Source organism: Chelon labrosus (assembly GCF_963514085.1).
Source record: "Chelon labrosus genome assembly, chromosome: 7".
Lineage (NCBI taxonomy): Eukaryota > Metazoa > Chordata > Actinopteri > Mugiliformes > Mugilidae > Chelon > Chelon labrosus.
In genome coordinates this window covers 22,965,294-22,988,882 of record NC_140343.1, presented here as the reverse complement: position 1 = coordinate 22,988,882, position 23,589 = coordinate 22,965,294, and the positions used below count along the sequence as shown (strand labels likewise).

The 23,589-nt window shown below is 42.5% G+C and overlaps 2 protein-coding genes across 9 annotated transcripts in view; both read left to right on the top strand.

Moving 5' to 3' along the window:
* Nucleotides 1-15,937, top strand: part of evi5b (ecotropic viral integration site 5b) — a 36,570-nt gene extending 20,633 nt beyond the window's left edge. For 7 of the 8 annotated variants that reach the window (XM_084548446.1, XM_084548443.1, XM_084548442.1 and 4 more), the window contains 8 exons: nt 14-166; nt 986-1,117; nt 1,254-1,394; nt 1,546-1,704; nt 3,227-3,373; nt 3,566-3,661; nt 10,458-10,553; nt 14,089-15,937. In XM_084548446.1, the coding sequence (XP_084404572.1) occupies nt 14-166; nt 986-1,117; nt 1,254-1,394; nt 1,546-1,704; nt 3,227-3,373; nt 3,566-3,661; nt 10,458-10,553; nt 14,089-14,361 (1,197 nt within the window). In that variant the 3' untranslated portion in view covers nt 14,362-15,937. The remainder of the gene's footprint in view (nt 1-13; nt 167-985; nt 1,118-1,253; nt 1,395-1,545; nt 1,705-3,226; nt 3,374-3,565; nt 3,662-10,457; nt 10,554-14,088) is intronic. The other variant, XM_084548448.1, reaches the window with a different exon arrangement.
* A 2,649-nt stretch (nt 15,938-18,586) lies between these two features.
* Nucleotides 18,587-22,269, top strand: gfi1ab (growth factor independent 1A transcription repressor b; the record flags this gene model as incomplete). Its single annotated transcript, XM_084548451.1, has 6 exons — nt 18,587-18,698; nt 19,258-19,446; nt 20,002-20,378; nt 20,655-20,792; nt 20,937-21,102; nt 21,252-22,269. The coding sequence occupies 6 exons, from the start codon at nt 18,587-18,589 to the stop codon at nt 21,428-21,430; spliced, it is 1,161 nt and encodes a 386-aa protein (XP_084404577.1). The 3' UTR covers nt 21,431-22,269.
* Between the last annotated feature and the right edge of the window lie 1,320 nt (nt 22,270-23,589).

The window sequence follows — 23,589 nt, the reverse complement described above, 5'->3', positions numbered from 1 at the left end:
GTTACGTCCAAAGGGACAAGTGACTCGAGCTCAAGAGGCAGAGGAAAACTACCTGGTCAAACGGGAGCTGGCCACAGTCAAACAGCAGAGCGAGGAGGCCAGTGCTCAGCTGGAGCAGGCCAAGAAAACCATCAGTCAGCTCCAGCAGCAGCAGCAGCCACAAGCGGTAAGAAGGGCCACGGTGGCAGGTTGCACTGGCTCAGATCCTGTCAGTGACAGTGAGACTGGGATATTTCCCAGACCTGTTCGTGACGTGCAGTGCTTAAAACCTCAGGGTGACCATTTTAAGATTACATGGTCCTCTACGACTCACTCTTCGGCCAGTAACGATATGTTTTGACTAGAGTTCGGATGTGTCATGGGTATCTGGTTCCTGGGGCATATTATTGCCTAGCAACAAAATCCAAGCAGTGGCAGCACAGGGTTTTTCTCACTCTGCACATAAGCTTTGGGTAATGATCTGTTTTGGCATGCATGAATTCAAATTGGGACATGGTGTACTCCACACTTTTGCCACCATTTTCAGTCTCCTGCATTCTTTGAAATGCATTCATTAATTTGTAAGTAGCTGCATTACAGGATGTTAGATTTCACACATGGGCTCCTGTGCACAGAATCCTTTGTATATCTGTTAACATTCTTAATTATTGATGGTTTGGATTCCAGATGTTAATGTTCAGGCATCACCATGTTTTACATAATTTGTCATCTTGCTATGCAATAAGTGCTCATGAATTATTTACATGAAAGTGAACGGCTAAATGGTTGATGTCAGCTGAAATTGAGGTTTGATTCTTTCTCGTGAAGTATAGAGGGCTTTGTGGTGTATTTCTAGCAGAAGAATACAGGTAGAATGAGTAATTAGCTGAGACTGTTTATTTGACTGCAGTTATTTTAAGGATATGCCTTACATCACTGGAGGAAGAATATTTTGTTTATAGTGAGTATGCACAGGTATCTTACTCACCCGTCCTGTTGGTTGTAGAAGGGAGCCAATCGGTTCTCTGAGGAGTCCGTCTTGCAGCTGGAGAGGGAGCTTGTGCAGGCCCGACTGAAGGAGGCAGAGTCCCAGTGTGCTCTCAAGGAAATGCAGGACAAGATCCTTGATATGGAGAAGGTGTGTGCTGACACTGTAATGTCTGAATCTATGTTATCTTGCTTGCTTGCTTGCTTTATTTATTTATTTATTTATTTAATTAATATTTTTCCATGTGTACCGGCTTATAAACACCTTTCTTACAACAATTCTTTAGAGGAACACGTCTCTACCGGATGACACCAATGTGGCGAGACTGCAAGAGGAGCTGATCGGGGTGAAACTGAGGGAAGCTGAGGCTCTGACTGGACTGAAAGAGCTGAGACAGCAGGTTAGAGATCTGGAAGAGCACTGGCAGGTGAGCAGCAACATATGAGCATACAAAACAATCAGACAAGAAGTCGTAGACCAAGTGTCTGATGACAAATGCTGTGCTAGGTGCAGTGCAAACATGTATGACACATGAATGAGTGATGGTAAAGAGGACTGACTGGAAACCTTCTCCCCAGCGTCATTTGGCACGCACGGCTGGTCGCTGGAAGGACAGCCCCAAGAAGAACACTTTGAGTGAGCTGCAGGACGAGCTGATGAGTGTGAGGCTGCGTGAGGCCGAGGCCCAGGCAGAGCTCAGAGAGACCAGGCAGAGAATGCTGGAGCTTGAGACACAGGTCAGACGTCACATCATTATAACAATATGAATTCCTTTTCAGATTTCTAGGGTATTAAATGTATTTTATAGAATGGACACATCACATCAGGTGGATGTACAGTGTGTGTAACAACCAGGGATGGCTCGATCCGATACTTAGGATCGGTATCAGCCCGATATTGGTTAAATAATAAAATTTCAGGATTGAATATCGAAAAAAATAACTATAGCCCGTCCGATCCGATACCCAAATGCTCAACTTAACTTTGCGCGACATGCCGTAAACAGAGAGCAGCTGCTGCAAGCGTGTGTAAACAGAACCTCGTGACAGTGAATTAGCCTAGCGCTCTTATCATGTCAGCTGTGTGGAGTTACTTTGCACGGAAGAGAAATGTAAAACAGCCGAATGCAACTTGTGCAACACAAGTGTCTCAAGGGGTGTTTGTTACAGTTATTTAAAGTTAGCAGTCACTTAGCAGGGGTGCCCATTACGTCGCGATCGACCGGTGTGGGTAGATCGCGTGCCATTGGAAAAAATAAAATGTTTTAGATGTTAGTCTGGCTTAACAATTATCTGTTGCACCACCAAAACAAACAGCAAGACAAACGTTCATCTTTATTTATTTTTACTTTATATTTGCAACATACCCTCAGTTCAGCGGCACACATCCACAGCCACGCACAACTTCAACCACAACAACACAAGACTACAGTCTTTCTTAAAGAGACTACAAGACTACAGTCTTTTTCTAAAGGTGCAGTGCACCAATTTTTCTTGATAAAAATAAAAACAAAGATGGATAGAGCTTTTAACACTGTAGCAACAATTAATATGGCTTATGATACACAGGTAGATCACTTTGACTTGGTCATTGTAAAAGCAGCTTGCAAGCCAAAAAAGTGTGGGCACCCCTGTCCTATAGTCTTCAATGGAACATTGGAACTGAGTCCATTCTAGATCTAGTTTGATATGGGTGTTTTACATAAAGTTCAACCCCAGAGGTTACATGTGAAAGAAGAAACATTCAAGTTTGCATTTTGCACTGATTTGAAGTTTAAATAAAGAGCTTATGGCTTGAGGCACATCGTGGGCTATTTTATTTCTTTCTTCTTAGGGGAGCAGAATATTTGTTGCACAGTTTGACCATGGTGTTTTTAGATGTCCATATTAAGCAAAGTACATCTATACAAACTATATGTATTATTAACAACTTAACAGAGGAGAAAAGAAGGTATCGGATTGATATCGGTATCGGCAGATACTCCAAATTGCGGTATCGGTATCGGTATCGGACATGAAAAAGTTGGATCGAGCCATCCCTAGTAACAACCAGTGAGCTGGAAAAGAAAGGAATTCTACACTTGTAGTGTCACACAAAGCCTTCAGAGGGCAGCAGTTGTCTGTTTTCAGAAACGTAGTTTTAAGCAGCCCTGGCAGTCTCACCACTCAGATTTTGTCAGTTTGTTTTAGATTTAATTGTTCATCCATTGAAGATAAAATAATATATATTTTTCTTTATTTACTTCTTCTGCTCCTTCAGAATCAGATTCACAGTAACCAAATGCGGCGGACGGAGCAGGAGAACCACTGTCTCAGCGAGCGTGTTCAAAAACTGACGGTGCAAAACAAAGATCTGCTTATGCAACTGCAAGAGATCAAGCGAAAACAAGCCGAGATTGAATGCAAGGTACGCACTCTGCTGTTTATGTGAACCACTTGGCAATGCAGCTGCTGACGCACAAACCATTACAGCTCTGTTGTGGCATAATCTGTGAAGTACAACGCCAGACCTTTAAATCAAAATCAAATGGGTTGAGTTGACGTGTAAACTTTGAGATTTGATCTCTGTTTGCTGTTGCCTTTGGTTTACTTTCCGCAGAGTAAGGAGGAGGTGATGGCAGTGAGGCTGAGGGAAGCTGACAACATTGCGGCTATGGCTGAACTCCAGCAGCAGATCTCAGAGCTTGAAATTCAGGTAAAGTCCCAACTCAGACTCTTGTCTCTGCATTGAGCAGTGGATTTCCTCCACTGCCTCACAAACCACATTACACATATTTAAACTCCCTTCAGCCACACCAGGAAAAGTCCTATACAGGAAAGTCCAGTATACGGTAGTAGTGACAGAAGTTATGTTTCTCAACTAGTTTTACATTGAGCTGTAGAATCATACTTGGGCACAGGTCTTTGATGGGAGATGATGATTTTGTGAATTTCCGTCCTCCAATCAGTATTTCAAAAAATATAATTATCTGAATCCGATCACAGATAATGTGTTGTTTGCCTACGTTGCCAAGGAGACACCAGCGTCAATCAAATCTGGTTAAACCACGCACTCCTACAGTCCTCATGAAGCACCTTAGATGACATTATCACTTTTTTCCCCTAACTGTTACTTATTTCATCATTAATATGTCACACTATTTTCAGGAAACGGCCCAAATTTAAATATAAATGAAAGATGCATTATAAAGAATGAAATTATGTTATTTTAGATTTCCCGTTTGTCAAATATGACAAACGGAATTTTTTTGTCTCACGTCTATTATTGTGCCAGCGCTAAATATAAAAGCAGCTTAACGAAGTTGGACACGCCCGAATCTCAACTTGCTCCTTGTGTGAATGAGTCTCAGCGGGCAGGAAGGAACGAAGCAGTGTTTATCCCCAAACAAATGTAACATGCTACACAACAACAAGGATGACCAAAACAAATACAGGCCTCGTTTTACAGCTCCAGCAGTGAACAGAAAACCAATCTTGTTTCACCTTAGGCTTGTATTCGGGCTCAACACTTTTCACACCACACTTTTGATATGAGTAAAGCTACTTGGTGAATTCTGTGTGTGTTTGGCAACATGAACGTCACAGTGTTGTGGGTAAACAAGCTATAGATGATGGTTGTGAATCCTTTTATATGCTTGAAAATGCATTTGGTTGTGAATGTATCTCAAGATGCTTTTTGTTGTGATGCAATCAGGATTATGGTTTTAAACTTGGACGTGCAGTCAGACCTCTGTATTTCAGAAGCCCCTTTCACACAGTCATCACACCATAATGCTGCTAAGCATAATGCTAACCTCTCATCATCCTCCAAACAACGCTACTGTAATGTTGCCCCACTATGTGTTTTCACATAGCATGATGCGACGAGTAAAGGCGCTTTTAGAGTACTGCGGGACATAAACGCCGTAACTTACGCGTGCAGCCTGCGCTGGTCCAAGCCATTTATGCGTGTGTGCTCGGCTGTCTGGCTTGCTCTCTAACAGCACTACCCAAACACTAGTCGGCGCTGTGTCTTTTTTGCCAGTCGGGTCAATTTTTGTTTCTACTTCCTGCTTCACTTTCAACAGCGGCGACTGAAACTTTCGCCAAAATTTTGCAAGTCATACAAATGTTTGTATCTGCGAACCTCCTCAGTTAACCTTTCCACAATGTGCTCCATCTGTATTGATCCAAAACAGTCAATTAGAAATTGCGGAGATCTAGAAGCAGCCAGAAATACTCAAGCAAAAATACGCAACAACCAAGCGGACACAAAGTTACATTTCTGGAGAGGTGCATGTCAGTTACGCCGCTAGAGTCTGCGCACTGTCTGTGTTGGCGTGTTGTTCTCATGTACTTTCCACATAAAACAATGAGGCAGGATAAAGACGCAGCACCTTGAATGGGCTGTGTGAACGGTGCTGAAGATTCAGGTCAATTGTGTTGCAAGCCTGGTGTTTGATTACAAGCTGGAAGTTAGATTTATATTTGATTTTGCTGTTGTTGCAGTTTTCAGAGTATATAAATATGTTGTCAGACATGTGTCTGTCTACTTTGTCACCTTTTTGGAATTTTTTTTTGAGGTGGTTGAATACGTGAATCTTTTCAGATGAGCCAAGATGAGTAAGCGTCTGACACTTGTGTTGCTTGGTACTGAACCCACATATGTTAATAATGCGTAATTACTTTGGAATTATTCATGATTTGCTGTGACATGGTCTCTAAGCTTGCTGACTCATCAGCGTTTATGTGGAACATAGCTCTACAAATTGATCAAAATCCCAGAAGCTGAATGTCACAGTACCTCCGTTCCAGTCAGTGTTTACCAGATTCAGGTTTGACAGCAGTTGCATCCTTTTCATTTAAGTGGACACTTTGTATCTGCTTTGCGCAACTGCATTGTTTGTTTCTTAAATCTCATTAGGCGTTCACTGTGACGGGTGACTTGAGCTTTTCAGGATATAATGTATGTCAGAGAAGTCAAATGGCCTGTTCATGAAGGCAACACATCACTGTATCCAGTCCAGTATGATTTCTAACTACCAGACCAGCAACGTTCACTTTAACGTCCATGTCTTTAGATTGCATTAACAGTTCAATATACATCACTGTAATTACACACATAATACAGAAGAAATGCATAGTGGTTTATGTGTGCACTGCAAGCTGTTATGCAGGGCTGAACATGGGGCTGTATGGGAATACAAATGAGTTTTAAAAATCTCTTGTCGCTCATTGGTTGTCTGCTTCTGCAGGTGGTCCATGGTATGCCATACACTTGAATTGGATTGTGATGGCCATCCAAAGCGACGATTTACTTGGCCACTGTGCTGTTTAACATGTAATGTGTCTGTGAGAGCTGCAGGGAGTTAGTTCCTGAGACCACTTCTGATGCTTTTGTCTTTTCTGGCGATCATTCATAATCGCGGTTGTGTGTTTCTTTCTGCATGAATGAGGCAAAAGTCTGACCAGGAATATGGTCACAAACTGCCCTGACTTCCTCCAAATGTGGTGATTGAATCTCAAGTGACCAATATCTTGATGTGTTTACACTTGTATCTTAAGATGGCCAGTTGCGAGTGAACACATGTTAATACCAGAGAACAGCGCTAAAGCCAGCCTCTTTTCACCACAAACTTTTTAACCTTTAAACATGCCTTTAATGATTGTGGCAAAAATAGCTCCATTTTCACATCATCTGACCACAACACTTGTTTTCAAATCACTCATATGTCCGGTGAGGTGGCAGACAAAGTTTCCTTTGAATAACTTTTCCCTATAAACTGTTCATCTGTGCATCACTTCTGCTGCGTGCACCACCACAACGCATCAGACGAACCTACTTGCAGCTCCTTTGCAGTCATATATACATATATATTTGCCTTTCTGCAGTACTCTGCAGTACTTTGTCTTAAAGTTCCCGTTAACTGTCATTTCCTAATGACATTTCAGACAGTGGAAATTGTTGGCTGGAAGTTCTTTTATATATCTTTCCGATATTACCCTGCTTTGCATCGGTTGGCTTCATTTTCAAATTGCAGTCAGCTGCTTGATCCATATTTATTTAAATTTACCATCTCTGGAGGCGTCATCAGTTGCTAATTGTCACCTAGTCATATTGCTTTGACACTTACATAGAAGGGACTTTTGCACTTTCTTTTTTTGTTTGTATTTATGGTGCACAAACAGGCGCATGTAAGTCTGTAGTAGCCGCCCCAGCATTAATGTTCATGGTATTTATTGTTTATACTAACTGATTCAGATAGCGTGCAACACGGTACCCTATTTGGTATTTATAAGTGGTACATTTCCTTTAAATGTCAATGAAGGACACTATAGTAATACCCAGTATTAACAATATAAAATTAGAATAGCTGACATACACTTTTATTTATACAAGACTACAATCACACTATACCCTTACTTGAATGCCTTAAAGACGTTAAGGCATGGATGGCTTGTAACTTTTTAAACTTAAATGAAGAAAAAACTGAGGTTATGGTGTTTGGTCCCAGTCGCGCCTGTGGTGTCTCCTCTATAGACATGGGCTCCCTGCAGCCATATGTAAAACCCATAGTCACTAACCTTGGTGTAAAAATGGACAGTGATTTTAAACTTGATAAACAGATAAACTCAATAGTTAAAACCAGCTTCTATCATCTGAGGCTTTTATCTAAAATTAAATCTGTTGTATCTTTTAATGATTTTGAGTGCTTGATTCATGCTTTTATCTCGACCCGTTTGGACTACTGTAATGCACTTTACACTGGCATTAACCAGGCCTCTCTCGCTCGCCTGCAGTTAGTCCAAAACGCGGCTGCTCGTCTCTTAACAGGAACTCGTAAGCATGACCACATTACCCCCATTCTTGCATCCCTCCACTGGCTCCCTGTCCATTTTAGAATAAATTTTAAAATTTTATTATTTGTTTTTAAGTCACTAAATGGTTTGGCACCTCAGTATATCGCCGACCTTATACATGTCTATACCCCAGATCTTATGGTTTTCTTATTGTTTTCATATGTTTTAATTTATTGTATTAACTTTTACTTTCTTTATTTTACTGTTGTGTATCTGTTGTGCAGCACTTTGGTAACCTCGTAAAGTGGATTGGATTGGATTGGATATGTCATTTATGTAATACTTATACACTTCCTTGAAACTTTGGTTACCTGGTAAGGGCCCTAATGGAAACATCTGTGACTTCTGAGACTTTTTAAAGTTTTGTTGTAAATATATAGTAGATGTATACGTTAAAGGTGTTTCAGATCGACTAAGCCAGAGGCCTGGGCTATTTATAAGTATGACGCCTACAAAAAAACCTCCCCTTCTTCTCCTTCACAGGCGCACACACAATCACACAGTGTGGTCTGAGGTTTGGTTACTAAGTGATAGAGCAAAAGCATGCAACACCAAAAGCTCACCACTGACGCCCCTGTGCTTTTTAGAATCTGCATAATGAACCCTGAAATGAGTATGTCAATAACATGCAGAAACCTTGCACTTAAGTCACGCCATTGGCTACAGTATCTATTGCAGATGCTTCGTGCAAATTAGCTTATCCAGTGAGCAATGTAATAAATCAGTGTGCCAGTTATGACTACTTGGTCTGTGGTTTGGTTACTGGGTCTGTAGCATGTGGGTGAAGATTTCGTTTGAATTAGAAGAAAATGCAAAAAAAAAAGAAAAAAAATCGATTTCTTGACTTCCTCTTCAGAGATGACGACTTGTTGGTTACATCTCAGAGTTTAGAGTGAGGCCAGATTAGCTCTGACTCTTAATACTTAGTCAGAGGAGTAGCAGGTGTTGATGTAGGCCAAGTCAGTTTGAACATCATGCTCATAGTATCGCACTAGATAATTCTGCAGAGATTTAATGAACAGATGCAAAATATTGATAACAACAACTCAGTAACGATGGAAAACATTATCAGTGAAACTAGAAAGGTGTAGGGCTCTTTCACTATCACAGTCATGGCCTCTGTTTAACGCCACAGCTCCACTGTCTCAGGGCCGGATAGGAAGTGGTTTCTCATCTTGAAGCAGAGACTCTGCCAAAGGTGACATGCATGGTTTATTTTGAGGTTTCTATAACATGCTCAGAGATTTAAGCTAAAAGTTTAAGCTTGTTTACTTCCTGGACGTTAACTCTGTGTTTGTCGTGCTAATGCTCAAGATAAATCTGTATCTGTTTTTTTGTTTTTTTTTATATGTTAATTATACAAAAGAAAATGATGCACCTGTGCCCCTGTTTAAAGTTATGCTTGCGCTTGCAGGAATCTTTCAATCATTTATCTTCTTTTACTGAGGGGGTAGTCAATAGAATGTGGTCATTGTAAGTCATAATTATACATCTTCACACTACAGCTGTGAATATTCACACATCTATCACAGACGTATTTGGAGATGCAGAATAACTCATACCTCATTGCCACAACAGTGGTGATGCACATAAACACTGTGATTGAGCTGACTGATATCTGTCTTTGCTTACACTTGCTCATGATGTGATGCTGACACTTGTGCAGATAACATAACGGATTATCAGATGCAAACATAATAAGCAGCGTGCATTTCAATTCCTGTCAATTAGGAAGTACTTTTATTCCTTTTTCATCACCGCCGTTGCAACTAAACAAAGCAACGACCATGAGAGTCGAGGGACATTAAGGGGCACGTTTCTGCGAGACGTTTGACATCCTCAGCAACAGCCTGACACCTGGTGATTCACGCAGCTGAACATGAGGAAGTCTTATTAACTGCCTGCACTTATTGTTGCAGTGTTTTGGAGCAGCAAAACCCCCAAAACAACTGATACTTGGAATGATCTGACTTGTTTAGATCTCTCCTTGTGAAAAAAACAAAGCCTACTGGGACCCACCAAATTCAACCCCACCTTACCACAGGAATCAAAATACCCTGTTTGTATTTTAGGGAGTTGGCCACCTGGTGAAGACTCGGTCTCACTTATTTACCTCGACACCCCACCCCTCGCTGTGCGCACGTCTTCCCTTTTTGTCTCAGCGTTCCTGCGATTACAGTCTGTTTTTGAAGTCGTCTGCGCACCATTCACTGTAGAAGAGTGTGATTGAGGTTTGAATATAGTATGTGTTTTCTCCAATGCCTGCAGATGTCTTCACTCAGGAAGGTAAACATCACATGGGCTGTTTAACTGTTAGCACTAACAACCAGCCTCATCCCCAGGGCCCCAGGAGGAAATCGGGCACAAATGACACTGTTTTGTGTTTCCCCAGACATCTGCCACTTTGCTCACCCACCACACATGCAGGGCACATGTGATTTTGTTATTTTTTAGCGGGCCTCTAGTATCTCCTACCGTTTGTCGTGCTTGTAAAATGTTTCACCATAATTAATAGAACGAGACATGTATCTATTTAAGTGCGTCTACTTGGTCCGTTATATGATGCTAAAATACATGTTCAGTATTTAGAGAAGTCACTTGTGTCTCTTGGTGCTGTTGCCATTTTAAAGTCATGTCTGTCCTTCCAACAGAAAGAAGAAGGAAAAGTCCAAGGCCAGCTGAACCACACAGACTCGAGCCAGTACATCCGCGACCTCAAAGATCAAATAGCAGAGCTAAAGCATGAGGTGAGACTTGCAAAACTCAAGCAACAGGTCTGCCACTGATCACACCACCTTATTTTGCAGCTTATTTTTTGAGGTAGAGGTTCAGATTTTTTATTTTCTTGCCAGCTCTTTGATCAAGCATTTCACAGGATTTCAAAAGATTCTTTCAGATATGGTTTTACTTTGAGGCTAACAGATTAGTAGAAGTGCTAACTACGCCCATAGACTTCCTGTGCGGAGTTGACACCTTCACAAACATAAGCTACATATATTTGTACGATGGGGCCTTAGCAAGCTTATGACAGCACAGAGCCCGGATTCAAACGTAGCGGATGCACGTTCAGAACACAAATGAAATTTAAAAAAAAAAAAAAAAGATTGAGATTTAGGTAAAATGTCAGCACTGATTAATTCAGCTTACAACTGAGATTTGAAGACTTTCCCTGTAAATCTTACTACCTCAGACATTCACCCTTTATTCTTTGCTCAGTCCACTCCTGCTTATTGACCAGTGTGATGCAACCAGTGCAGTCACAAAGTCACTTCCCCTCTCACTGTTGCATGCTGGTCATCTTTGAGCCTTAAGAGCGACTGTGTTGAGCAAACCTAAAAATAGCGTGGCTCAGTGATAAGGCCCACCGTCATCCTCCCTCACAATTTTAGCTCATACCTGATTCAGGTTTCTGGAAATTTTGACTGCATTCAGTCATATGTTGATTTGATCACACTTTCCTTTCTGCATGTCAACAACAGGAAAGCCAAGTTTAGACAGGTGCGAGTGAACGTAGGTTTATTTATCCGGTTTATTGTGTATTGTGCTCTGAACTGGCCTCTGAATGCGTCTCTTCCTACATGTCTGTCGCTTGCATGGCAGGCCGACCCAGGTGAGTGGCCTTAGACGTTCCATGTAACCTGCACGGTTTCATACCTGACTTTGTGTTGACCCTCACCTCATTGGCTTTACGGTTTTCATCCAAACATTGTTTAATTCATGACCAAGGAGACAGACCTGCACGCTTTTATAGAGAAGCTCAGGGAAGTGACTGTGCACCGTTTAACTAGAGATGGAGAAGTTAACCTGGCGTACACTGGAGTCTTTATCTGTTGACTCTTCTCTGCAAAGTCATTCTTAGAAAATTGACATCAAGCATAAATGTTTTAGACCTGTGAGTATTTCTCTGTTGTATTCAAATTGCTCTCCTTTATGACTGACCAAGCAAAAACACTACCACTCTGGATTTCCCCTAATGCAGTGTACATGCAGTGTATTTCCCTCCATCAAACAGGAGGGGCAGTAAGCAGTAGATTTTGGCTTGGTACAACAGAAGGGACCTAAGTAGAAAAAGCAAAACATTGAAGCTGCATCAAAGTGTGATTTACTTGCCAGTTCATTACCATTCACTGGTGAAATCGAACGCATCCTAATAAAACAGTCGCGCACTAAATCCCACTTCTCACCTTCATGACTGTTCTCATTAGTAGTTTATGTTGAAACAGACCTTTCTAAATTCAATTCAATTTTATTTATATAGCGTCAATAACAATACAAATCGTCTCAAGACGCTTTACAAAAACTCGGTCTGAAACCCCCAGAGCAAGCCTGAAGGCGACGGTGGCAAGGAAAAACTCCCTTTTAACAGGAAGAAACCTTGAGCAGAACCCAGATCATATGGAGGGGATTAGTGCAGGGCAGTTTTCATCCGTGTACCTAATAAAATGGCAAATGGCTGTTTGTGCACTTGGTTTTGAACAAGACAACCAAAAAAAAAACACTTCCCTAAACTTTGAAGTAAGAAGCGTCTGTCTGTCTCCTACACTGTCACAAATGGATCACACAAGAACAAAACTCTAATAACTTTGTCTCAGAGCCATACGACACCTTCACACTGGAAACGAGACAAAGGAAAATGAGCAACGGTGGCAATGTGCGCAGCGGATTTCCGTATTTGCACAGCATTCTCTGTGCATATACGAAAATGCAATCTGGCGTGCACGTTGCCACTGTTGCTCATTTTCCTTTGTTTTGTCACATGCTGAGAGAGAAACATCCAGTTATTTTACATTTTGTCCTTCTACAAAAATGTAAAATAACTAGATGTTTCTCTCTCAGTTTCATTATAAAGTCAGTTTGTTTGCACTCCCTGTTTGGACTCTAGAGGATAAATACATCATACTGATCCCATGTGAACTAACCGTAAAGTCTGTGTTCTGTGGATGTGCAGTATGGAATGGGCTCATGTTGTATTGCATTATTCTCTTTGATTTTTGTTTTGGTTGAACTGCAGCCTACATGTTAGTTTACTAAAGGACTTGTAGAGTTTCTTGAAGATGTTTCACTACTCATCCGAGTAGCTCCTTCAGTTCTAATGGACTTGTGTGGAGTTAGGGTTTAACTAAGAACATCTAGGGTGTTAACCATCAGAAACTCGCACAATGATGCGAGTTTCTGATGGTTAACACCCTAGATGCTGATAAACTATCACCATTCAGATCCTGTCCCAGTGTTTGTTGTCTCCCTCAAATACACTCATGTGTTTTTGTCCATTTTATTTGATAATGAATTATATCTGCAAGCCACAGATTAATAACACCCTAAATGTTATAAACAAAAATGAAATGCAGGGTTTAACAAAATGAGTTACGGGCATTTGTATACACCAATCAGCCACAACATTAAAACCACTGACAGGAGAAGTAAATAACATTGATCATCTTGTGACTACACAATGTTCTGTTGGGAAACTTTTGGACCTGGCATTCATGTGGATGTTACTTAGACATATACTAGACACCCCCACCCCATAGCAACGACACTCCTTGATGGCAGCAGCCATCCCCAGCAGGATGCAGCCTGACACAGGCACACACACAAAAACGGTTTAATAACAACTAAAAAAAACATGAAGAACATCACAAGGTGTTGACCTGTCCTCCAAATTCACTAGATCATAAACTGATCAAGTATCTGTGGGATGATCCACAGAGGCCCCTCCCCTCAACCCATAGGACCCAAAGGCCCCCTGTTGCCAGACACCACAGGACACCCTCAGAAGGCCCATGTCCATTCTCTGATGAGTTACAAATGTTTTGGAGGCACAAGGGAGACCTACACAATATTAGGAAGGTGGTCATAATGTTATGCCTGATCGGTGTACACTCACAATTAAGATGTGAGTGAATAAAGAAACAAGAGACTGCTGCATGGAGATGCATCAGAGCTGGAAAAGAGCTAGAGCCACAAAAGCCCGTCTGTGGACACACAGAATGGTTCTGTGAAGCTATGACATGCTTTGGTGAGCATATATGTTTTTTGTCAGATTGCATGCTGCACGTTTGGATTGGCAGAATGAACATTCATAATTTAAAGACCATTTTTACCATTGTTGTTTATTATTAGCAGAGGAAAACAATCCACAATCATGCCTTTAGCCACTGATAAATGATCAGATTGCAACTAAGCATAACTCTAGAAGTTATGTGTGTGCGTTTGGTCTACTTCTGCATGCTCTATCAAACTGTTTACGCTGCTCCTAATGCTCATCTTACTTGCGTTCAGATTCGCTGCTTAAAAGGCCAGAGAGGCTTGGCCAGCCAGCCCACTTTTGATGGAATCCATATCGTCAATCACTATGGGGGGGATGACGAGTCTTACCAGTCTTCAGATGACGATGGTGTCAAGGACCCCACCCTCCAGGACACCCAGCAGAGGAGCGGCGGGCGTATCAAACTGCGCGCCAACCTTGCAGACACGGACAGCGACGAGGACGACGGGGAGGCCCTGCGGCTCTCTGTGCCTCAGAGCAGCAGCCACAAGTCCACTGCCGTGTGACCAGCACCCTGGCTGTCAGCACTCACTGAGGGAGAAAGGGTGCTTCCAGCAGCCACTTCAGTGGAGAGGACTGCATCTGGAGTTCTGAACTTCAAAAAAGGAAATGCATCATCATTTCATACTAGGATCACACTTACAGATTTAGATTTCTTTGTTTACCTCCCTTTTGCAGTTTTTTTCTGTCTGTCTGAGCACCACTGACAGAAACAGAGGTCAGTCTGGACCTCAGCACAGGTTAAAATAATGTGGAGCATATCTAACTCTACCAGGGCACAGAGAGGAGGAGGAGGAGGAGGAGGAGGAGGGGTCTTTGTGTCACTCCTCTGATGCCTCCTGCAGGTACAACACAGAGACAGAGACTGTGCAATAAAACGTTTTATGCTACATTACACACTTCATCCAACGTGTTTTTATATTTTTAAAGTGTTTTATAAATGAACATGAGAAATGTATCGATGCCGTTACTACTAAGTGTCCATCATTCAGAGGCAGAATTGTAGGAGTGTGTGTGTGTTTGTGTGTGTATATATATATATATATCTATATCTATATATCTATTGTCTTGATGAGCTTGGTATCAAAGCCGCTCCTATCAGCCAGCGAAGACTTGATGACGTTTTGGCCTTAGCACATGCTGCATGCCTTTCACCACGGCTGGTGAACTGGGGTCAATGTGACATCTGCATAAATGTAGATATGTAAATGTGTATTATGCCTTTTTGAACTTGAACATATGTATCTATTGCATATCTGATGTTTAGAATATATTGTACACTTGAGAAAAAGGGACACATATGTTACGGTGACACAAATGATGGATCCTGCTTTTGAGGCAAGTGAGGTGATTTCCTGTTAGAATAAAAACTCTCCATTCATTAGAAGGTTTTATCACACCGTTTTCTAAGCAGAGAACATGAAAAACAAGAGCGGAAGGGGACAGATTTATTTCTTAGCGACTGTTGCTAATGTTCTCTGAAAGCATCCCCACTTTACTTTCGTGATGAGGGGAAATGAAAAAGTCAAGATCACAGTACATTTGCTGATGAGTCAAACCTGAGCGACGCCTGTCATGTATTTTTCTACCACAAATTTGCACGCAAATGGATGACAGTCCGAGGGAACGTGAACTGGGAGATAAGGCTGAGATAACGCAACATAGTGCACAATCTGGAGAGGAATCAGGAGCTGCTGAGTGTTACCAAAGCAAGCACTATGGTCTGTGTTGTGCTCATCCACAAGCCAGTTCCACTCCACTTCAAGTGCACGGGCCTGGATGTGTCAAAGTGTATTTCTCTGAATGTCTTTAATGAACACTAAATCCTGTATTCAGTGAAAAACACAGTGAGAGTGAATGCGACTATCATGTCCAGGAAACAGAAAAGACTGAGATAATGACGATGTCCCTTTCATGATGCTGTGTGTTGTTTAATGGGAGAGGAACACGTTATGGCACTTTTTGGGGTCTGCGGTGCAGTAAGGACACGCATGGCAACACTATGGAGCAGCCAGCACACTCTGGAAACTAAATGAGATTGTTCTGTTTGTGTGATGAGCTCACAATAAAATGTTGATGAATTCTTTGCCTGGTGTTTGTTTCAGTGGTGACAGCGAAGCCGAGCTGAGTCAAATCTCATGCAGACTGAAAAGCGTTCAGACGCCTGTGACATGTGGGATGTTTAGTCAACGCTGCCTTCCTCTGAAGATTCTTGCATAGATTGACTTTCTTTCAGGAAGCGATTTCTCACTGAGAGTCAACTTCTAATCAGTTCAAGCAGAAAACCACATTTTCAAAGAGCTCCACTCTTCGGGCACTCTGACAGATTGAGCAGGTCTGTATCATTACCAAACGCTGGCGGAGATGAGTCTTTATTAGACGCTGAGGGCAGTTTAGTTGTGGTGGCCAAAATGAGCTCAGTGTGATGTTGCTTTTTATATTGCAGTGACTGTTGCTGCTTACGGATATTTGTCACGGTGCACTGAAAAGCTGCTCGTCCGTTTATAGCGCATTTTTTTCCCCCTTTTTCTTTTTGCCGTCGCCACACGCGTGAAGGCGCGCAATCACAGTAATCCGATTTTCTTTTTTAATCAACATTAATCTGAAAGTTTTGATTTAAAATTAGCCTCATTAAAAAAAACCCCAACAACTTCTTATTTGACCAGATTGAAGTGTAAAGTCTACTTACTATAGAAGGACGCGTTAGAATCACAGACTGTGGTGCAGTGTGGGAGGCATGAATCATTTGGTGTTTTCACATGTAAGGGCGTCTTTAAAGCTGAATTTCTGCGGAGAGCAAAAAAAAAATTTTTAATTTTTTTTTCAATCAATTCATCTGAAGTAATTAGGAAACGAATTGACGACACAATATTAAAAAAAATCAAATCTACTTTCAGAAATTGAAGTCTGTGGATTTGCGGCATGAAAATAAATTTTAGATGTACTATTATTGATATTATGTGGTGTTATTAATATTATTATATCGGGTTTGAGCGTTTACTCGATTACGAAGCTGCCGGTGCGCCTATCGGGGCACCAGGGCCTACGCTGCTGGCGCCTTTATCGCCATCAGGATTCATATCTTCACCAAAACGGTGTCCGGATGCCACGGCAGTGATATGTCTAATCGAGTCTGGACATGTGGCCCTTTGATTTCCTGTCCTTCATTCACTGATACCGGTTTGCCTGTGGCCGAGAGTACAAATGAATTCAACTACAATAGAAAGAAAGAAAGCGAGCGAACAGACAGAAAAGGTTCCTGAAACCAATCTGGAATTTTCTGTTTTAGTGAAATCTTTACAGCTATGGGGGAGTTGGTTTGCTGATAAGTAAACGTGTGGGTGCAAATGTTAAAAAAAAAAAAAAAAAAAACACCCAATGTGTGTGTTACATGAAGCTGTGCGGTGAGCCACAGCTCTGAAAAAAATACAACCTTTAATCCAATAAATGGCCTGGCATATTACGGTCAAACCTGGTCTATTTTATTCCCAGTGACTGTTGATAATCAGAGCATCCTCTGTCAAAGTGTCGGGATTGATGTATTGCACCTGCAGCGGATGAAAGGCACCCGTTTTTATTGTTAACGCGTAATGACGCTAAACATGCGCTCTGGTCTGCGGACAGAAAACAAATTGCCTCTGTTCTGTGCTTCTTCCTATCGAGAAGAAAAGCCCAGGGTAATGTGAAACTGTCACCGCGGGCGTGAGGACGGCGAGTGTCTGTCGCGTAATAACCGCTCAACTGACCACCGGACCGGGACAAAGGTCCAGCACACTTTGTAGTGTCCTGGAGCCAAACTGAGCCTTAATCACGAGGTGTATTTATGCAAGGTTCTCATTTATTTTCTTTTTTTGTGTGTGTTTTTAGGCTAAACTGGACCAAAGACGCTCGTGTCAAGCCCGCTACATCTGGTGACATTGCATTGGATTATTTTAAGTGACTAGAGGTCGCCTCGGACTTTCCCCCACCCTCTTTATTTTACCACTACGTGCAACATTAAGCTCTCAGCGAGACACCCTGGGGTGCGCCTCCGCGTTTCCTCTCGCTCCGTCCCTCCACAAAAGACTGAGTAACGCCGATAAAGCTTCTATCACTTCTCCTGATTGCCACGGGGTCCTCTGGAGACACGAGCCGCAGTCTGATCCGAGGGACCGGCCTCAGCTCCAGGCGGCGGGGCGAACACTGCAACAACAAAAAAAGAAGAAAAAAAAAAAAGTGAGTCACTTGATAGCCTTTGACTTAGGAGATGATGTTCTTTCAAGGCCATTCATTATAAGCTGATGTCAATCCACTGGTGTTTCTTGTAACACACGCAGGACAAAGGTAAAACATGGCGTCACTTCAGCAAGTAAACTTCTGAAATGAGTGGAGTTGCTCTGAGCTGCCGTGACAAGAAGTCGCCCCCACTGCAGACTGCTTTCCTATTACCTGTCACCGCACCACGCACTACTCACTAAAACACCGCAGGCGGATATTTTTTTGCACCGCGCAGAAGGAGACGGGCGGGGGCCTCTGTGACACCTGTCCGAGCGACACCTGGCAGGCGGGACGGGTGACTGCGCGCATGCTCCGTGGCCAGGTTGAAATCTCTTAAAGCACTGGGGAGCCACATCTCCCCCCACCAGTGGAGATCAAATCTTCGAGCGAGTGGCACCGCGCACAGGAGGACTCCTCTCTGCAGTTGGATTACCATCAGTGATTTGCCCCCCCCCCCCACATCGCACTTCAGAGATGCCCCGCTCCTTCTTGGTGAAGAGTAAGAAGGCGCACAGTTACCACCAGCCAAGAACTTTTGAGGATGACTACAGCAGGCTGGACACGATCCTGGCGCACATATGCACAGGTATGCAAAGTGGAAGCGTTTTCTTTTCTACTGGTCTTTGCGTAAAATGCGTCAGCGTGTAGTGTACCGCAAAACAAACTAAACTGAGATTTTTGTTAGTAGCTAGTAGGATCTTTTAGTTGATTTGATTTGATTTGTTTACTGTTTGTCAGAGTGGAGAGAATTACTGCGGTTTATTTAAAAAAGATTTGAAAGCGTTTCCTTAAAAATGAGGAAAAGAAAAATGAATGTGGTGAATATATATTCTGAACACAAGTGGTGAGATTTCACACTAACGAAAAATCACGCTCATAAATCGGCCTGCATTTAAACATCCGCATATTTATGATGGCGAAAATTCAACAAAGAGCTGCAATGTTGTTTTACCATTAAATTACAGACTTATTTTTTATTATTGTTATTAAGTTTAAATATGGTTTTACCTATTCATAACTTTGCGCACCGGTTATATTTCAAGAATGCGAGCAGTCCACCGGTATTTAATTTTTAAAACAACAATCCGTCACCTCACTCGAGTCCCTTCTCCTGAAGATGCTGACTGTCCTGTGCGTCCTCACAGAAGCAGACAAGCTGCCAGAAGAAGACACCGACGCGTCCGTGGACGCGTACGGCCTCTCTCCGGACTCCCGCCTGGGCGACGCTGCCGACTACTCCCCCAAGTCTCCGCTGAGCTGCGCCGACAGCCTCTGCGGTCGCTCCACGGACTACGAGGACTTCTGGAGGCCTCCTTCTCCCTCTGCGTCGCCGGGTACAGAAAGAAACATAAACACACACACCTCTTAAGATGCTGCAGTGCGTTTTAAACACATAATATAAGAATAAGGCCCAGAGCGGAAACACATGGGATATTATAATTCATTCATCTTCTGTAACCGCTTGTTCCTGTTAAGGGTCGCGGGGGATATTATAATTTCTGTTATAAATATAGCCTCTAGTGAAAGAATCATTTTTCAGCATATGTAGGAAACAGCAATACAACACTTGTTTGGTGAATTTAAATGATTACTAAAGCGCGAGGCCTTTGTGATAGACTGCAATCAGTTTGTCTTTTATTCTACTTCTTCTGTCACACTCTAGAGAAACTATTTTTAACTGAAGCTGATCACAAGAGTTGTTGTTGATTTGTCATAATGCCTATAGAGCTTTTTTTTTTTTTTTTTATCTGACATTCCTGGTTTCCCCAACAATCATCTTCTGGGAATTCATCGCATGGCTCTTCATATCAGCCCTCTGAGGCCCTTGAAATGCTCCCTTTCCGCCATGTCACTGGTTTCATTAAAGTTTGATCTCTTCCCCACTCCAGCTGATTCAGAGAAATCCCTGTCTCCTCTGGTGGATGAGACGCAGCCCTTCAGCGTTCCCTTCCGGCCGTACGCTTGGAGCAGCTACCCAGGGACGGGTCTGAGGCCCCTGGTGCAGCAGAGCCTCCACCCCGGCATGGACGCGGAGAGAGGCCCGGCCGCGATGGCCTTCTACGGGGACAGGAGCGCGCATCCGGCCCTGTACGGAGACCGGGCTCTGGGAGAGGAGGCTTACGGTGACTACAGGAGGCACGCTGCTGCCCTGCTGTTTCCTGAGGCGGGCCTGCGTGGAAAAACACACAATGTGAAGGCTTCATCTGACCTGCTGTGCTCCAGCCTCATCCTTAATGGTGCTTACAAGTGTGTCAAGTGCAGTAAGGTGAGGATGGAGCTGCCAACACAACCCAGCTTTGTAGGGACAAACAGATGAATTAACCTGTGACGAAAATACTAAATTTATTTACAAGCAGCAGCTTAGACCGTTAATGTGGCCTTAGACATACACACACTGCTGCTGTGGCGGACCTCTGACCTCCTGGACCAGCAATATAAAGCCAATTTATCAGTTAACAATCTACATAAACAGAATCTTCTTTATTTATATTTAAAAACACAAATTCTAAATCTCTCCTTTAAATTTAAATGTCTTCCTCAGGTGTTTTCCACTCCGCACGGTTTAGAAGTCCACGTCCGCAGATCGCACAGCGGCACCAGGCCGTTTGCGTGCGAAATCTGCGGAAAAACCTTCGGTCACGCAGTGAGCCTGGAGCAACACAAAGCCGTGCACTCTCAGGTACCTTTAAACACCGCATCCTGCACTTCACACTTTTTTTTCTCTCTTTCTATTTATTTGCATCTTGTCGTCAACCCGCCTTCCTGTCAATGTTGACGCGTTGACTCGAAATCGTGACTAAACCGGCCTCTGCTCACGTTTCAGGAAAGAAGTTTCGACTGCAAAATATGCGGTAAAAGCTTTAAGCGGTCGTCCACGCTGTCGACTCACCTTCTCATACACTCCGACACGCGGCCGTACCCCTGTCAGTACTGCGGCAAAAGGTTCCACCAGAAGTCAGACATGAAGAAACACACCTTCATCCACACAGGTAAGAAACGAAAAATAAAAAAATAAACAGAAGTGCGTGCCTTCTGTGCGTCACAGGCCGACCCTGTGCGTAAACGTCTGAACGCATAGAGCTGCGGAATTTATTCAACGCAACAACAAACACTCACGACGAAATGTTTTTCTTCTCAGGTGAGAAACCGCACAAATGTCAGGTGTGTGGGAAAGCGTTCAGCCAGAGCTCCAACCTCATCACACACAGCAGGAAACACACCGGGTACAAACCTTTCGGCTGCGACCTCTGCGGCAAAGGTTTCCAAAGAAAGGTGGATCTGAGGAGACACAAGGAGACGCAGCACGGACTGAAATGAAGCAGGATTTAAAAAAAACAAAACAACCAAAACAATAAAACAATCACCGTACAAATATCCCCTGTTTTTGAAACGAGTGGGAAAAAAATACCAGGCGAAAAGCGTTTTAGACAATCTTCCAGCTTGAGGACATTTCTTGGATCAAGATCTACGTTCAGCTTTGTAAGAGGTGCATTGGCAATATATTTAACGACGGTAGATTATTTATTTTATTAAAGGAAACGTATACGAGGATGAGACGAAGCAGACTTTGCAGTGTGCAGACAGGAGCAACACTAATTATTACAATTACACCACGCTGTGGACTGTTAGGCAGGCCCGAGAGAACCAGAGATAAGCTGTGGTCTGTACAAACGGACATGATAAAATAAATAAATAAATAAATGAAATAAAAAATACATTTATCGTGCGCAGGTCTTTAACCCAAAATATCCGTGCTCACACTTCGACAACCGGATCGGCAAAGGAGCCACAAAGAAAGAAAAACAGATGGAAATCTGCGCTCTTCCAAAGAACTGAGGTATTTTGTTTTGAGCTGGGAGCGATGCTGGCAAAACAGCCTCCTCAGACTGTGTGATTTAACAAACAGAAGCTCTATCCCGCAGCCCTCATTCCTCCTTTCGTGCATATATATATATAGGCCTATATATTTTTTTTTTTGCACATTTAATTGTCGGAATAGAAGTTTTGTTGTTAAAAGAAATAAATGACTTTTACCCCCCTCCACACGGATTGCTCTCAAGTTTTTGGTTGACAGTAAAATGAAAAGGTGGCACGGTACAAGGTTGCTTTTTAAACATACTCGAACAGTCATTAAAGTCTGGCTTAACGCTTCAAATTATAGCAAAATTATTATTATTTATATAAACGACATCTTCACATAATTGATTTTCAGAAAATGAAAAATGTCAGTTTAACCATGGTGCTGCCGTGATTGTGATTGCCCACAGGCTGCTGTTTGTTTTGACCACTGCTGCCATGTGTTTAGACCATAAACAATCTGAGCAGATTTAACCGTTAACCAAATGCCTTTTACCCTCATGGCTGTTATTCAGAAGAAAAAAACAAAACAAAAGACAAAAAAAAAAGTTTTGTCAGAACAGGTCATCCACATGTGGCAGCTGTTCCTCTACCTGGGGGGAGTGGGTGCTGGAATAAAGCCCGGATATAGGTTAAGTTTCAGAGGTGATAAATAAATGATTAGCAGAAAATAATTAAATAATTAATCCAGAGACAACTGCATTTAAAAAAATACCACGGCAATATATTCAAGACACAGGTGCATGGCTTACAGAGAACGTTTCCACTCTGGGTTAAACTGGTTTGGTGAGTTTAGACGGTGATGAACAGATCTAAACTGTGTCTTACTAATAACCGGATTTCTTTCACTGTCTCATCTTTTCCATTTCCAACGAGGCGAAAATGAGAGGGAGAGAGATAAGAAAAAAAAAAAGAGGAACTATCACTTAGCTGTCTTCTCTCAACATTGATTGAAATCAGTGACTCACAAGGATTTTCTATGCCTCACTTCCCCCTAAAATCGTACAACATCCAGGCCTGCGAAAATACTGAATATTTTAAACCCCAAGGTGAAAAGAGAACAGGAAGAGGCAGGCTCATTTTAAAGCGGGATACACTGGGGCCGGGCACAGAGTGAGTCACATCATTCACTTTCCTTAAATAGAAATAAACTTGTGGAACACTCCAAAAGAATTATTTGAAGCTTGACTCAGATATAGAAGGAAATGACCAAGCGTCAGGTAAATTACAGGGAGGGAGATGGTGCTGTCTGAAAAGGCCGCACTCTGTTCAGAGTGAGCGATGCTGAATCTGGTCACAGGGGAACTTCCGGCTGCTGGAATGAAGCTGAGTTTTCCATTAAGTACGTTTAACACTCTCAGGAAGCCTCAAGCCACCAGCCTGACCACAAGCCTTTTGAAGTAATAAGCAAGTGGGTAACCTCAGGTGTGACATCTCACTGTACACATCAGCTGAGCACCTCTCATTGCTTTCTTTAAGCATCTAAACAGGATCTTGTTATTTAGCAACGGAGTCATTTGCATCTGATGTGGTATCTAATGAGGTATTGCTTGATTCAATCTCAGGGAGAAGCTTTTCAAGCAAAAGTCTTCAAACGAGCCATTAGGCCGACCAGATTT